This window comes from Lepisosteus platostomus, chromosome 2 (assembly GCF_059453375.1).
Source record: "Lepisosteus platostomus isolate fLepPlt1 chromosome 2, fLepPlt1.hap1, whole genome shotgun sequence".
NCBI classification, from domain to species: domain Eukaryota; kingdom Metazoa; phylum Chordata; class Actinopteri; order Semionotiformes; family Lepisosteidae; genus Lepisosteus; species Lepisosteus platostomus.
Genome location: NC_142612.1, coordinates 3589201 through 3604352, shown reverse-complemented (window position 1 = coordinate 3604352; position 15152 = coordinate 3589201). Strand labels below are relative to the sequence as shown.

Genomic DNA, 15152 nt, shown 5'->3' with positions numbered 1-15152 from the left:
GCGTGACATGCAAATACAGTTCAGTTTCATTTCATAGATGATCCGCTTCATTAAGGACAGACTTTTGTAAACTAAAGGATTTAGGTTCCCTAAACTAAACACGTGAACTAAAAGCTAAAAACATGTTCTGAAGGTGCTACTTTGAACTCATTCACATATTGATTTTTTGTCTTCAAGATACAAAAAAATCTGTACTCGGTACCAGTTTATGTGACAAAATACTATTTAGAAAACATTCCACCATTTTAAACAACTCTACACACATCAGTTATCCCAGAAAGAAGATGGAGACAGGTAAAGCAGAATAACGCTTTTGTTTTCGGTGGGTTTTGCTTTGGTTGTTTTTTTAAAGGTAGATTTTTAGTGCACCTTGATGTTTAGTGTAGATTCCTGAAATAATAAGGGATCCAAAGTTAAATGAAAAGGGAACGCAGTCTTCATTTGGATACAATTGCCACATCACTGCTCTTCTGCAAAGCACATTTACCAAAGCTGTCCAGTTGGATCCAGCCTCAGCACCTGCCTCTGCTGATTGGGCTGGGCTGAGCTTGCAGCTCCCCAGCATTTTCTGCGAAGCCAGTCCTGTTAGATCTGAGTAGGGCCAGGGCGAGGTCAACAGCCCACCCACCCCTTTTGGTGCAGGAGACCGTCCCTACCAAACGAGGGACACACTGTCCACAATTTCCCAGATGGTAGGATGAGAAGGCAAATTGAAGTCCACGCCTCGGGTGGTGGCAGGGTGAGGGAGGGACGGGGAAGCATGGTGTGAGGGACAGAACCCCAGTGACTGCCCAGCTTTAAAACCAGGCTGATGTGGAGACTAAAAGACCTTGATGGAAACTCCATCATTCAGGGCTGAAGATGCAGCAAGGATTCTAGTTCAAGGAGGTCTCACATGGCCTGAAGGGTGAAGCCCAGGGCTTGGTTTTGTAAAAGAGGTATTTCACTTAAGAAAATCTGCTGAAGAATAATTTTCCTGTTACTTCACAGTGTATTAATATCTTGTATGGCCCTTAGATCAAGGGAAACTCAAGTGGCTCTTCCATACCCACTTGTCTCCAAGGTTGTTGTGCCCTGCCTAGCTTGGGTTTGTCTCATTTGGCACAGAAATGCCATCAAGCTAGATGGCTTTCCTCACCTAAAGTGGCCCTGAAGAGAAGAAACTGGAGTCAGGATACAGTGATACAAAAGGTGCGAGACAAAAGCACAACGTACAGAACTCCCGAAGTACGAAAATGACAGAAATATCGCAGCGGAGGTGAAGAAAGACATCAGCCAGTACAGATGTGAGGCAAGAATTAATCATACATAATGTTCTACTATCAATCTACTGAGACTGTTTTTCATTATGTTGGCAATTTATTTCCTCTGTTATGGTTAATCTTCTGTATTAAACAAATAATAGAGCCTTTTGCTGTTCGTGCTTACCTTCAGCTATTATCACACATAGTTCTCCCTATGAGTGGCAATAGCTGAAGGCATACACCGAGCATCAGATCAAGAGTGCAAGGTGCAGTCCAGTCTGCCATCAATCACACAAGCTGAGCCCTGAAGCGACAGTGATACTGCAGCATGACCGGTGGAAAGAAAGTGACGTGCTGCAGTCAGTGGGGCAGGAACAAAACTGGGAACCTTTCATGACGCCGACCACACTGCGTCTGATGAGCAGCGACTCCACCTCTCACCACAGCTCAGCAGTTCATATCATGGTTCTCCACTACGTGGTGCTACAGGGCAGCAAACCCTGCAGGGAAATTCTTCATTTAGAACATCACTTTTATTAGCCATATACAAGTTCTTGCATTAGGAATTTGTCATTTTGTATACCCCAGCTTGCTCTCCATGAGACACACAGACAGGGAGAGAAGCTGGTGGTCAGAGCGCAGGGTCAGCCATTTATACAGCACCCCTGGAGCAGTTGGGGTTAAGGTCCCCGCTCAGGGGCCCAATGGAGTGGGATTCCTCTGCCGGCCGCAGGATACAAACAGGCAACTTTCCAGCCAGAGGCACAAATCTTTAGCCACAGTGCCTCTGCTCCTCCCTGTTGACGTTCTTATTTGACTTGTACAGGGTTTTTTTTTTCAGATCGGTTCCAATAAATCATAAAAACAAAGTGTTATTTTTTTATTTGGTTACCCAACGTCTTCTGTGGCCTTAAAAAGAAGAGCAATTTTTATAATCGGTTCCTATGGATTGTCAGTTTCTTCAGATTCTTCAAGCGATGTGTTTGCAAAAAAACATTTGCCATCAGCTTAAATGACCTAGTCACCAGACTTCAACATGGAAACAGGAATGGATGACTTTGCTTGTTGTTAGATCCTTCTTAATTTTCCACCAAGTTTAAAAATGTCAACACTGCTATTAAATTGGTCTCACAAGTATTCTTTATCTTGTCAGTTTTGCAGATCACATCCTTTTTACCGTCTTCACCTCTTCACTTCCTGTTCTCTGCTTCTTTCAGAAGTTGTTCTTGTCAGCCTCTCTTTGCTTAGACCAACATCTCCTGTTGATAGAAAATTTACTTTACTAAAAATATCAGAGCAACAAAAGAATTCAGACCCTTCCTATGGTTTCCCATTGTGTGAAATGAGAAGATGATGCTATCATTTTTTAATAAGGGTAAGTTACATTACAGTAAATGTCAGAAAAAAAACCCCAAAGAGAGCCTTTATCTGCTATGAAACATACATTTCACCTGCTGGATTAACTGTTTTGTGATGCTGATTCTCCATAAAGTAGCTGGACGAGGTTCTCAGTCTGAGTGGTGAAGCTCTCGTAACAAGACGGGGAGCAGGCGGAGAACAGGAAAGGTACTTTTCGGACTCCAAATATCTTCTCACAAGGCCTGATCAACCGCAGTCCAGGACCGAAAAGGGGCCCTCTGCAGCAGTCGCACGTATTCACACTTATGGAGCAAAATTCAACATAAAAAATGTCAGAAGTCTGATATCACACAAGCCGAATCGTATGGCACTACTGTCCTGTAAATCGCTGTATGGCTGACGTTCCGTGAGATGACCTGCCTTTCATAATGTAGCCTAAATACAGGGTGAGACGCCACAGAAGCAAAAGGAAGATGAAAGATACGACTGACCGTACAGGCAGTTGTCAAAACGAGCCATTCAAAATCTCAAAATCAGAAATCTCAGGATGAACAGCTAACTTTCCAGAAGACTGCCTGTAATAAAGGGAGGGGGGTTTTACATTCCAGATCCACTCCGAACCGGATGGTAGAACCCCCCGAGACGACAGATTTCTTCGTGCAAGATGTTTACATGCAGCAGACGTACTGAACGTAGGAGGCTGGGACCCCCCGTGCACAGGGCGGAGTGGCTAAGGGGCAGCTGCAGAGGTGGAGGTGGGAGGCGAGAAGACGTTTGCGAGGGTGTGGCCTGTAAATGGGCAGGCTGCTTTCCAGATCCACCGTGAACCAGATGGCAGAACCCCAGAAGAGAAGGGGATCACGTACAGGACTGAAGAAGTGAGGGAATGATGTTGGGGCTGATGACAGATTACTGACAGCTGAGGCCGACTGAACGTGGCGGCTGTCACCCCTCCCGATCTTTCGTTCTGAACTACAGCCACTGGATAAGATGAGACGAACCGCGGCGGGTGAGTGCTGCGTTGTGTCACACGAGTGCCGCCACTCATCTCAAGTGCAGCACGTGCTGTTCCTCCACGTCAGCTGTTGCTGGCTTCGCCAAAGTGTGCTAAAGTGATTACCAGTAGCGTCCTAAAATAAGAAGTGGTATAGTGTCCCGAGCTGCATTACAACAAAACCACTCACGTTGCAAGCCTGTAAATTAAGAGTTGTCTGCACTGCTCTGGAGAATATGAGAGATGGTGGACGGTGACAGTAAGGACCCCCAGAAACCCGAAGGCGAAGCCCTTACTTATTTAGGGTTTGCTGGATGTCACAGGGTAGGCTGGTGTAACGCCGGTCCAGACCATACACTGAGAAGCAGAGGGCTGCCAGGTGGACGAGCCTCTGGGGCTGGTTCTGCGTGTTTTCTGTCCAGAAGTAGGGGTGCATGTAGTTATTGGAGACTCGCAGCTCCCTCAGACAGAGCCTCAGAGCCCCACAGGGAAGAGCAGCCAGCTGGTTCCCCTCCACATTGAGGTACTCAAGGGCCCTGCGGGAGAGAACAGACCAAGCTGAAAAGTCGGCATTTCGACAGAGAACGTCACAGAAAAGGGGCCATAACGTGCAAATCTCTTTCCGCCTCACTCCTGCCACAGCTTACAAGCACTATTTATAAAACTGCTCATTCTGTGTAATCATGGTGCAGTAATATGCAGAAGCGTCTACTAGCGTGGCACAGGCACATGGTACTTCCTCATTTCAGTTGCTCTCCTTCAGCTTCCTGAAGGCTTTTCAAATGCTATTTTTGTGTTTGGGCAATTAGCACGGGTAATAATTAGCAAAAAAACAAACACTAAGAATTCTGGACGACCACAGGTCAAAAAGTTTAGTGATTTTTAGCATCTTACAAACCAAGGAGAATGGTAAATTTAGTCCTCGGAAATGTAATTTGTTCCATCTGTATATTAAAAGCTCAGGAAGAATGGAAATGACTTCTTGTTCTTTTTGGGAAGTTCTGTTGCATCCAATCAGCACTTGTACTAAAAATAACTATCTCTAACACTTAACAGCACATTACTGTGAAGTCTGGAACAATCTAGAGAGGATGAATTACAGATACGTTGTTGCTTTGTTCAGTGACCCACCCTGAGCATTTATGGAAATCTGCCCAGGTGAACCAGATCACGGATTGGCATTTTCTCCGTTCTCACTTGGTTTACTTATCAAACTTTCTATTTATGACTCCAAATTACAGCACAATATTAAAGCATCTTAGATCTGTTTAATAGGAGTGTGAGCACCTCTACCCTCAGCATGTCATTTTTTTCCGTATGCTGACGAGCGATACCTGAGATTCCTCATGTCACTGGGGATGGCTGAAATCATGTTGTAAGAGACATCCAGGAACTGCAGGCACGGTAAAGAGAACAACCTAGGAAACATAAATTGCATCAGTGGACGAAAGTTTTATTAACAAATCTCTAAAACGCTGTCAAACATTTCTCTACCAAACGTTCTTCAGATTTCTGTGATGAGATGGTTAATCTGCATTATGTAATACAAATACAAACCAATAAAATGCCCTTCCATATTGTCTATGACCTAGGTTTCATCTGCATCTTATTTGAGATAAACTAAGCTTAATTTCAACCGATCATTCCATCTATTAATTAATTTTGAGGAACATTTTCATGTTAATATAATATATATATAGTATCTATAAATCTATAAACAATAAAAGGAGATAAACTCAGGCTCTCACCCAAGAGGAAGGGCTGAAATTAAGCAGAATGAAATGACAAAGGTCTTCAGTTTTGACAGCTTGTGTATACCGTCTGGAATTTCTTTGATGGGGTTGTCTCTTAGTTTTAACACCTCTAAGCATGGGATGTCATAAACCTGAGAAAATAAGAAAGCAAAGCAATTTCCAATGAAAGAATCAACCATAACAGATGTATAATTAGCTTTTGGTTTTGTTTATTCTTTATTTTTTCAAACCTTTAACTTTTTATATTTTCAAGTCCTTAAATTATATAGGACCTGTGATATACAGTCTGTTATCACCTAGTGTTGTATTTTCTATTAAAAAAAAGCTATTCTAAGGCACACCAATGAGTCTTCTTCTTGAATTAAACTTATTTAAACTTCCCATCCATACAAAGGTTATCAATCCAAAAATTAATCTCTTGATTGGAAAGTCAAGGTTTATATTCAGTATAATGATTTTAGCTTTTGGTTCATCACTTTCTAATACATCCAGGAATAAGTTTCATGAACCTTTAATGGGGAAATTTTGGGGGGTCCCCTAACCTCATTAATTCATTACTTTTCACTACTATATTGGAAAGAAAATGGCATATAAAGACAATAAATATTGAATACAAACTAATATTTACATAGCAAGAATGACTATCTCACCTCTGTAGGAAACACATTCAGTTCATTAAATGAAAGGTTTAGATAAAGCAAACTGTGAGCCAGCGGTGTCAAATCAGGAACCCGAGCAATAAAATGAGCCTGGGGAAGAAAATAAATACTTTACTAATGCACAACTTGAAGAGGAAGTTTTTCGTGTTCTGCATTTCTGTAGTGGGTCATTTCTTAGGTGTTTCATATCCTTTCACCCACATTACTACTGTGTCCCCTGGGTTTGACTATCGGAGAAATAAAAACATCCAGAACGATTCTTCAGCATACAGTGATTTCTTTCGGATGAGACGTAAAACTGAGGTCCTGACTCTCTGTGGTCATTAAAAATCCCAGGGCTTTTCTTGAAAAGAGTAGGGGTGTAACCCCGGCGTCCTGGCCAAATTTCCCATTGGCCCTTACCAGTCACGACCTCCTAATAATCCCCATCTATGAATTGGCTTCATTACTCTGCTCTCCTCCCCACTGAGAGCTGATGTGTGGTGAGCGTTCTGGCGCACTATGGCTGCCGTCGCATCAACCAGGTGGGGCTGCACATTGGTGGGGGTGGAGGGGATCCCCATTACCTGTAAAGCGCTTTGAGTGGAGTGTCCAGAAAAGTGCTATATAAGCGTAAGCTATTATTATTATTATTATTATTATTATTATTATTATTATTATTATTATTATTATGCCCAATTCAAAACATTGAGTAACAGTCATTCCCTCCCTCTGCAGAGCTCCGATAGCCTTTTCAATGGTTTCTTTGACCCAAGAACACACAGTAATAAGTTACTCATGCAAGTCAAACAAGATTAATATTAATAACATTAATGCACAAGGTGCAATTAAATCAAACAGCGAATACACTACTAGTTGTATTACATCCTCATTTTTTTACAAATTGACATTCATGTAGGAGCAGAAAAAGAGAAGTAAAAACAGAAGTGCGCCGGGTTCTCTCTGGATTGGAATTAAGAATATTTGATACTTCACTGTGTTACTTTGCAGCCTTAACTATCACAAACAGATTCCAGGGCAATGCAAATAAGCTGTATTATCTGTATATACTGAATGTGTATGCTTCCTCTTTCTGAAGCTCCACAGCTCCATTCTGATGGGGTTGTTTTTTGCTTTATGTTTTGACTGTAAAGAGTATTTCCTAGTATTAAATCCTAATGTTGTCAGAACAGAATGAGACTGTGACTGCACTATTTATGCACATGACATTAAAGACCATGTTATTTTAAATATTCACACACATCTAAGTAACTGCGCAAACGATACACTGTATAACGTAGTTCAATTAAAGTGTTGTAAATACAGAATTAAATTAATATCCATAAATAAATCAATATCCAAATATCACATATATCAGAGTTATGATCCCTGTACACTGTGTGCACCCAGAAAAACATATTATTTATTGATGCAGGTCCAAACTAAATAACTTCACAGTTTGACCCTGACCATATTCTTATCTTGACTTACAGTACATCTGTCACAACCTTCAGCATCTTACTAGGGTCTTAAGTTGGACTCACACAATCTGATATACTGCTCGTCTAATGTATGGGCTCCTTCAAGGTATTTACAATTACGCTGACCGAAAAAGTTCAACGAGAGCCTTCTAAATGAAAGGTACTAGTCAGTGTAAGTCATGATGTGACATCACATTGTGGTCCGTAGACGAAGAGCCATCACCTTCAGACTCAGGAGAACGCCTCCTTGCACCAGGCAGTCCAGTATGGCCAGCTCCGAGGGCCCAATGACACCACACTGATCGTCCTGAAGAAAAGGAGACTGGCTGCGCCGGGACCCTTGAAAATATCTTGTGGTAACGGAGTTCAAAATGATTTCTGATCCTAGAGAATGTAATCAAGGATTTTATTCCGGTTACCTTAAAGTGGATGGATTTTAGTACAATCAAAAATATCTCACGTAGATTTAGAGCACTTTGGAATTATTACTTCTACAGAGAGCCGTTGTACGTCATGTTAACCTCAGGTTTCTGTGTATTTCTGCTTCAGTTCTGAATCTTCTGTGTATTTCTGCTTCAGTTCTGAATCTTCTGTGTTTTTCTGCTTCAGTTCCCATATGTGAAATCCCTGTGTCCTGAAGCAATGCAGCTAGCTACAGTTTGAACATGTGGTGCTTCTACAAGTTGCGTATACTGCTTATAGCTTACTCATAAGATGAAGTACAAATATATTTGTTTATATGCATTTTACACACGCTCAGAAAAGCTCTAAACACACACTTTGTTGTCATTTATTTTGAACACAACTTTGCTTCACATAAAGCTGATCTGCCTCTTGCTCAGGTCCTAAATTTAGCCCTTGTTTTAGCTTCTCTAAATATGAGTAATGTAATACACTATTTAAACACTATACTTTTTATAATAGTGTACATTACACGATTACATTTGTTGCTCTTATTTTAATATTGGGAAAAAACAATTAGTTGGATTTACTCACTGCGGATCCCTCTCCTACATTTCTATATGTGTCTATATGGGATTTATTGCCTTTTTTAATTTTGCCAAAAATAAAAAATGAGTTTATTAAGTAATATAAAAAAAAGGTTCATCAACTCGATCAACTGGATGTTCTTAGTTTATACATTTAATAGAACTGTTTTAAACAGACTGTAAATCTAATAATGCTTGATTTATTTGAAAACAGACTACTGTACTAGCTAAAATTTGAGTTAAAAGCTACAAAGATTAGAGTGAATGCGAGTTTTCTATTAATACTGACCAGGATGTTCTTGTGTGGAACTTAGTGTCTGAAGAGCCTCTCTTTGCCCAGATATGGAAACTCTTTTAGAGCCACATCCAACAGCTGAATCTCTGTCTTCCCGGTGGGAGCTCTTGGCTGAAGTCTGACTCCTTACCTGCTCTCTTATCAAAGCGGCTAGCTCTTCATAAAGCAGAGTACGCAAACACAGAAGGTGAAAAATGAAAGCTTTTGTTAATGGATTGATCAGTTTTCAGTCCTCTTATCACCCTGAAGGTGTGTCATGTCTATTTCTAATGCCAACCTGATTCATTGTTAGTTCTGATGCCATTAATATTAAAAACAGAATGTAATATTTTCACAGTGGTATTTACAATTGCCTTAAACCTGAAACCTACCATGCAATCATTTTTTTTCTGTCAAAACTCAAAACCCTAAGACGTGTTTTCATTTGGAAATTGTTTTACCCATATGAACTCTTTGCACACCTTCTGAATTACACACACACTGCACACAGAGTGTGAGAATATACACGTCAAGCTGGTGAAAAATAAAACTGCTATATCAGGTTCAGAAAAAAAGCCAAAGTTTGGACGGGGTTCTAATGCCCCTATCATATACACTGTCAGGCACTGGCAGAAAGTGATTTTTAAGAATGTTAATAATGCTGATATTAAAGTACCGTAGATGATCTGCCTTTGAGGGGTCCTCTTTGTGGCCACAGGCACAGAGTCGCTGGACAGCACTTGAGTGGACACGTCAGACCGCCTGCCCCTGTGGAGCTCAGCGAGGAGCAGTTCCACCAGCTTTCTGTAGTTCTCGCGCGAGAAGACAGTTTGCTTCAGCGTTTGCGTCCGAAGCCTCGGGCAGGAGCAGTGGCCTCCCATAAAGTCGTTCAGGGTGAACGGCGGCTGGGAACAGAAACGAGGGTCGTCCTGCAGGGTCCCCAGGAGGTGCACCTGTGGCCAGGTGCGCGGGGCTCTGCAGGGGAACCCACCGGGACCTTTGGGGATCACAGCCAGTCGATTCCTGGGGTTGGGCACGGCCTGGTGGACTGGCGAGGCAAAAGGCACACTGGCATGGTTGCAGCTGTGCATCACCTCCGTTCTGCCATCTGGGGCAGGTTTTCTTTGAACAGGCGGCAGTGGGTTAAAGACTGATTCTGCAAAGGAAGAAGGACACAGAAGGCAAAGGGAAAGACAGCTGTTTTGAACACCAAACTATTAAACAGGAAGATGATGACCCACCGTCTTCTATTTTTAAGAAATACGCTACAAAATACAAGAGCATTCTATCATTCCAATGATTTTGTTATTCAGTGGATATTTCAGCTGCTACTGAAATCGCAACTATTGTGATACCCCCATTTTGTCACAGGTTACATAACACTTGCCCGGTGAAGCAATCCGAGCAGATGTTTTCTCTCCCTGTATGGTTTGAACAAGTGAGAAGCGCACACACACATGTAATTCAAAATCACTTCCCTGTGGGCTGTTAAATTGCCTGCCGTGCTTGGCGGAACATCTAAAAACACATCCCTAAATGGTCAGTGGTAGTACGCGTTCCTTTTAGTTTAAAACGCCTATTAACTGATGCAAAGTGACTACAGCAGTGCACACTCCCAAGAACCTGAAAACACAACACAATGAGTGATCCTGCCATTGTTTTTTATCACTGGGGGCTGTGTACAGCAGGGGGCTGCGATGTCGCGCTAGCAAGGTGGGACTCGTAGTGCGATCGTGTACCTCAAGGTAGCCGAGTCGGCGAGCCCGCAAGCGACACAGCCCAGAGCTGCACTTTACTGAGAGCGGACAGAGCGGGGAACAGACTCTGGGAACAACTGCTTGCTGATAGACGAACCGAGTAAATTATCCTCCTAAATTAACTACCGTATTCGGGGGCTTTTCCAAGGAGACGCAAGGCTGTAATTTCTGCCAAAGGTGCCTCTATCAAACACTGACACGAGGTTGGAGGTGAATACTTTTGCAGTCTGGTGATTCCTGCTTTAAAATTTCTAATTGATTCGGGAGGATCTCTAATTTTGCTTTCACTCTGACGGCACGGAGTGTTTTGTGTCGCTCAGTTCCAAAACATCACGATTCCATCTTTGTAGCGCAACAAAATGTGAAAATTCCCCAAGGGTGGCGAAACACTTTTGATAGCCGCTGCGTGTTTCCCTAATTTATTTTTATTTTTATGAAAAGCGAGAACTACAAAACAGAGTCCCTCTCATTCCGATCTCGCAACATTAGTGCGTCAGTTTGGGTGGGAAGACTGGGTGTCCGACAAAGAGGTGAACCAGGAGGCACAGGTGAGCTTGATCCCCGCAGGATGAAACTAAAATGAACCGATCCCTGATGTGATCCCATCCAGCTGAGTTCGGCTTCATCGGTATGCCCGATGAACTGCGGCTGTGTACGTGTACGACTGACCCGGCATCTACAGACATGTGCGATGCAAACACAGCATCGTGGGAGCGTGTACGTGCAACACGTGGAACATTACTGAGAGATCACCGGGGGTGGGGGAGGTCTCATCAGATCGAGGGGTACGGCTCCCCAGAGTGGATGGGTTAGCACTTCGTTAGGAGCCGGGCACTCACCCCGACCTGCAGGTCTCCTAGCGGGCGACACCGGGCGAAGGGCCGGCAATGTCTTAGGAGGTAACGGCCTTCTCAGGAGCTTTGTGTCCTCAGACATCCTGGGTGTCGTGTCCGCACGGAGTCCTCATCTCGTCGTGCCCCGAGGAAGGCCAAGCAGGGCCATGCTTTCTCCTGCTGTCGCCAGGACCGTAACCGGACGAACCTGGTGGAAAACGACTCTGTATAAATGGATGCACTGCGGAATAATTATGATGTTTCTGTATTGCAAGCGCTTCTGCTGACGGGGAGGTGGGTGGGAATAATACCATGAATAAAAACACGTTCCTCGAAAAAAACACAATGTCCAGAGACAGACAAGTCATTAAATCATACACGCAGGGGGGTCGTTCCTGCTTGGTTCAGAAACACCAGGCAAAAATCCTGGCGGAAGTCAGGACTTGTTACAAGTGACAGATTACAAAGAGTCGTGTCGGCCGGGACCTGGATTCCTTGAAGTCTGTGAAATGTAGTTTCGCTCTTTTTAACTTCTGTTTTCCAGAACGACAGGTTCGCGTAGCTGATCATACTTGTATGTTCTCTTGCTGCTGTTCACGTTAATGGTCCTCATGCCTTTCCCGGCGAATTTGACTATTCTTCCGTTCGCTATCGTAACGCGAAGAATGTAACCCGATTTTGTTGAAGACGCCCACTTTTTACACCAAATACAAATTTGCAAAAATGCGACACATAATGCCTCTTTGCACAGCACACGCAAAAAACAACAGCGATATAAACATACAATTCCAGTTTCCCCAGACGTAAACGGTAAATATGTGACAGCCAACACATATTATAATGCTAAAAACGCCCTTTAAAATATATTAAAATATCTACGTTACAAACTATAACTCACTATAACTCGCCAGCAACACAATACGCGGCTCCGGTGGACTGCAGCGTCCTTGGAGACAGCCCTAGCAACCGCACCACGTGAGTGGGGTGCAGGGCTGACGGGGTTGGGGCCCCAAATTCAGCCCCTGTGAGCCTGCCATTCTCCAGTGGGCTGGTTCATAGTCACTGGGCAAAACTGGGGTTCTCCACACACAGTTCCTTCAGGGCCTGCTGTACCTCCAGAGGTCTTGGTTATGTAGTTGGTCTAAATATTTTATTTAACTGCGTGATCAAAAAGCATAAAACTTGATGAGATAAAACCGGATCTAAGGTACTGAAACAGGCTTCGGTATGTCCAGAATTCACGTACTGACTTAAACGTCCCCCCCACAGATCCCCTAAGAAATTCTTCGTCTGCTCTCGGGCTCCTGTCGTCTGTGAACTGCCCTAGCTCCCAGTGAGTCAATTATCAGGTTCGTCTGCACACTCAAGGGCACAGGGTTGTGAATTTCCAGATTATTTCAAGGCCAGATTTATCATAATATTTTTTTTAAAAAAGTTTGTACAGCAGCTTTAAAAGCAGCTTCTCAAAGAGCGTTACAGGGGAAAAAAGAGTTAACTGAGGTAGGAGATCAAATTAGCTCCAATAAAAACATGGAAACATGGAAAAGTGCTGGAGAAGATGCAAAGGGGCACACAGACCCCTTGAAAGGGAATCCTTTCTGAAGAAGTAGGTAGAATTTCAGAGCTTTGGGGTGCAGCAGGCGAAGGCAACTGTAAACGACCTTGGGGGACACACAGGAGACCAGCGTCAGAGGATCGAACGTTGTGAGGTGGGGAGTAGGCGATAGATTCAGCAGGTTCTGAGGTAAAAAGCCACGTAGTGGCCTATAGGTGAGCATGAGGATTTTGAAGTCAACACAAAAATTGACAGGAAGCCAGTGCGGGGACTCCAGGACAGGAGTAAAGTGATCACTGGCACAAGACCCGGTCATCATTCTGGCGAATTCTAGCCTTACAGTATTTCGCACATGTGGGTCAAACGTCGATCCTGGATCAAATATCATCCCCAACTTTAGATTTGTAATTCAAGTACAGTGAATTTGTACATTATATACTGTATATTAGAGTCCTATAGTACAGTATTGTTGATGAGTGTACAGTCCAGCTGTTGATGTCTGATCAGCTGTTTCAGGTTTTCTCACTCTGCTTAATACCACGTCTGTGGAGCTGAGTGTCCAAATCCATTAGAGCCCTCAACACATATCATATAACACAGTTTCACTCTCTGCTCACCACTTTCTTTTTGCTTGTTGTTGCAGTGTGTGTTGTATACATGTGTCTATGCAAGGAAATAAATTATTAGAGTAATGGGGTCGGAACGAAAAACAGAAGACACATCAATAGTTAGGTTTTCATTTGTTCTTTATTTTCACAGTGTGCTGTTCCCCTGCGATGAATGTGTTGTCCTGCACACGTATAATTCTACTAGCTGTACAATTTGTAGAATTGCTAGTTCATTGCATGAGAGTTAGAAATGTGATATTACACATTATTACATATTAAAGCGATTAGTCCAATACAGTAATAGTGTGTCCCCTGTTTCCTATTCATACATTGGGATGAGATTTACTGAAGTGATCTGTATGTTTTATACAGATGTCTTCAGAAATGTTATTCCATTAGTAACACAGACGTCTGTAGTGCACAGGTGGTATATCTGAATCTCTTTAATTAAGTTTTATTAAACAAATGAAATAAAATCATCTCCAACGAGTAGCATCTTCCCCTGCTGGCACCGCCTTGATATGCTTATGTAAGTGTCTCGACCCACTGAAGGGAGTCCTATAAAATGTGGTGAATTTTAAAGAATAGGCCCTTAAAAACCGTTTTCCATTTACCAGAACATAAAGCTAAGCGCCAGCAGACAAACCGTAGAAGATGTTTTAGAGTGCTTAAAATATTAATACAAAGCATGGAAAGCTTTGCTTCTGAAACCCATATTACCTTATATAGAGACAAAATCTTTCATTCTGTAAGTGATGTGTCACTTGTCGCTTCCTTCCTGTTTAGCTCGAGTAGATTAGCTGTCGCTCTTACTTTTAGTGGCGGTGCTGCCTGTCAAGCAGTGAGGGAGACAGAGAGTCTTGCTGCGCTCTGAGAACCACACCAGCTCTTTGAAACCAGGTAACCTCCTGAAGCCTACACCCTGCTCCCTGATTCCAGATGGGCTGCGCTGTCTGGACCAGTGTTTTGTGTTCTGCTTGTTGTTAGTTGAGTTCAGGCGCTTATTGACATGCAGGTTAACTGTGAACATTAGGTGGAGCAGATAGCCGAACAGGAAGCTTGTGGTCGCACTTTGAAACGGTGAACGGCTGAGAAGCACATTGCCTGATTTTTTTTTTTGTCATGCAAGGGCGTGGAGCCAGTTCTTTGAATGTACAGCACTGAAGTCAAACGTTACTGCTGCTGTTATGTCATTATTTCGTTCTTAATTTCTGTAAGGGTTTCTCAGCCTTTCTGGTCAACTTTCTGGCAGGCTTTTTGTGTCATTTTGTTGCTCTTGTGATACAGAGGACTTTCCTGAGTTGTCAAAATCATGTGTGGTTTCAAAAGCTTTTGCGGTTGTCAATTTAGCCAATGTGTTGAGGTAACACCGTTACAGCAGTCAAACTGTTTTATTCTGTAAGTGTCGGGTTGGCAATGTGGTAGAGTCGTCGAAGGCATCAGATGCAAGGTTTAGGGATCCATCTTGAAAACTGGGTGTCCAGATGGAAGTGTGGGTTTGAATCCTACTTCGGACAAATAAGGGCTATGGTTTTCTGGTTTTCTGCAAGCTACCCAGCCAAGCCGTCGAACTACTGAAGAACTACTACCAAATAGGTTAGCTGGGTCAAATCTCATTTGGGTTTGTAGCCATTCTTGTGTTCTTAATCTATTTAACGCAACAAAA

General features: G+C 43.0%; 2 protein-coding genes across 5 annotated transcripts in view; one reads left to right on the top strand and one right to left on the bottom strand.

Annotated features, from left to right (window-relative positions):
• Positions 1 to 1339: 1339 nt before the first annotated feature.
• On the bottom strand, positions 1340 to 14345 carry lrrc63 (leucine rich repeat containing 63). Of its 4 annotated transcripts, none has more exons than XM_088646328.1 (11): positions 14207 to 14345; positions 11330 to 11531; positions 9410 to 9889; positions 8749 to 8910; positions 7694 to 7854; positions 6002 to 6100; positions 5346 to 5482; positions 4932 to 5015; positions 3894 to 4133; positions 2689 to 2905; positions 1340 to 2503 (listed from the first exon to the last, which is right to left on the bottom strand). In XM_088646328.1, the coding sequence occupies exons 2-10, from the start codon at positions 11424 to 11426 to the stop codon at positions 2704 to 2706; spliced, it is 1662 nt and encodes a 553-aa protein (XP_088502454.1). In that variant the 5' UTR covers positions 11427 to 11531; positions 14207 to 14345; the 3' UTR covers positions 1340 to 2503; positions 2689 to 2703. The 4 variants fall into 4 exon arrangements, with proteins under 4 accessions (XP_088502454.1, XP_088502445.1, XP_088502473.1 ...); XM_088646319.1 differs by lacking the exon at positions 14207 to 14345 and adding an exon at positions 12222 to 12281; XM_088646347.1 differs by lacking the exon at positions 14207 to 14345 and adding an exon at positions 12222 to 12281 and having other exon boundaries at positions 2696 to 2905.
• The window catches only part of lcp1 (lymphocyte cytosolic protein 1 (L-plastin)), a 19188-nt gene continuing 18297 nt past the window's right edge, over positions 14262 to 15152 (top strand). Inside the window, exon 1 of the mRNA XM_088646306.1 lies at positions 14262 to 14386. The gene's annotated coding sequence lies outside the window, so the exon portion shown is untranslated. The remainder of the gene's footprint in view (positions 14387 to 15152) is intronic.

Bases quoted from the DNA above. Each gene is read 5' to 3' on its own strand.
- lrrc63 (XM_088646328.1), bottom strand. From the start codon at position 11,426: ATGTCTGAGGACACAAAGCTCCTGAGAAGGCCGTTACCTCCTAAGACA. The intron at 8,911-9,409 runs GTACTTTAATAT...TGCTTTATGAAG, and splicing joins TCAAAGGCAGATCATCTACG to AGCTAGCCGCTTTGATAAGA. The intron at 4,134-4,931 runs GTATCGCTCGTC...TCTCTCCCGCAG, and splicing joins AGTGACATGAGGAATCTCAG to GGCCCTTGAGTACCTCAATG.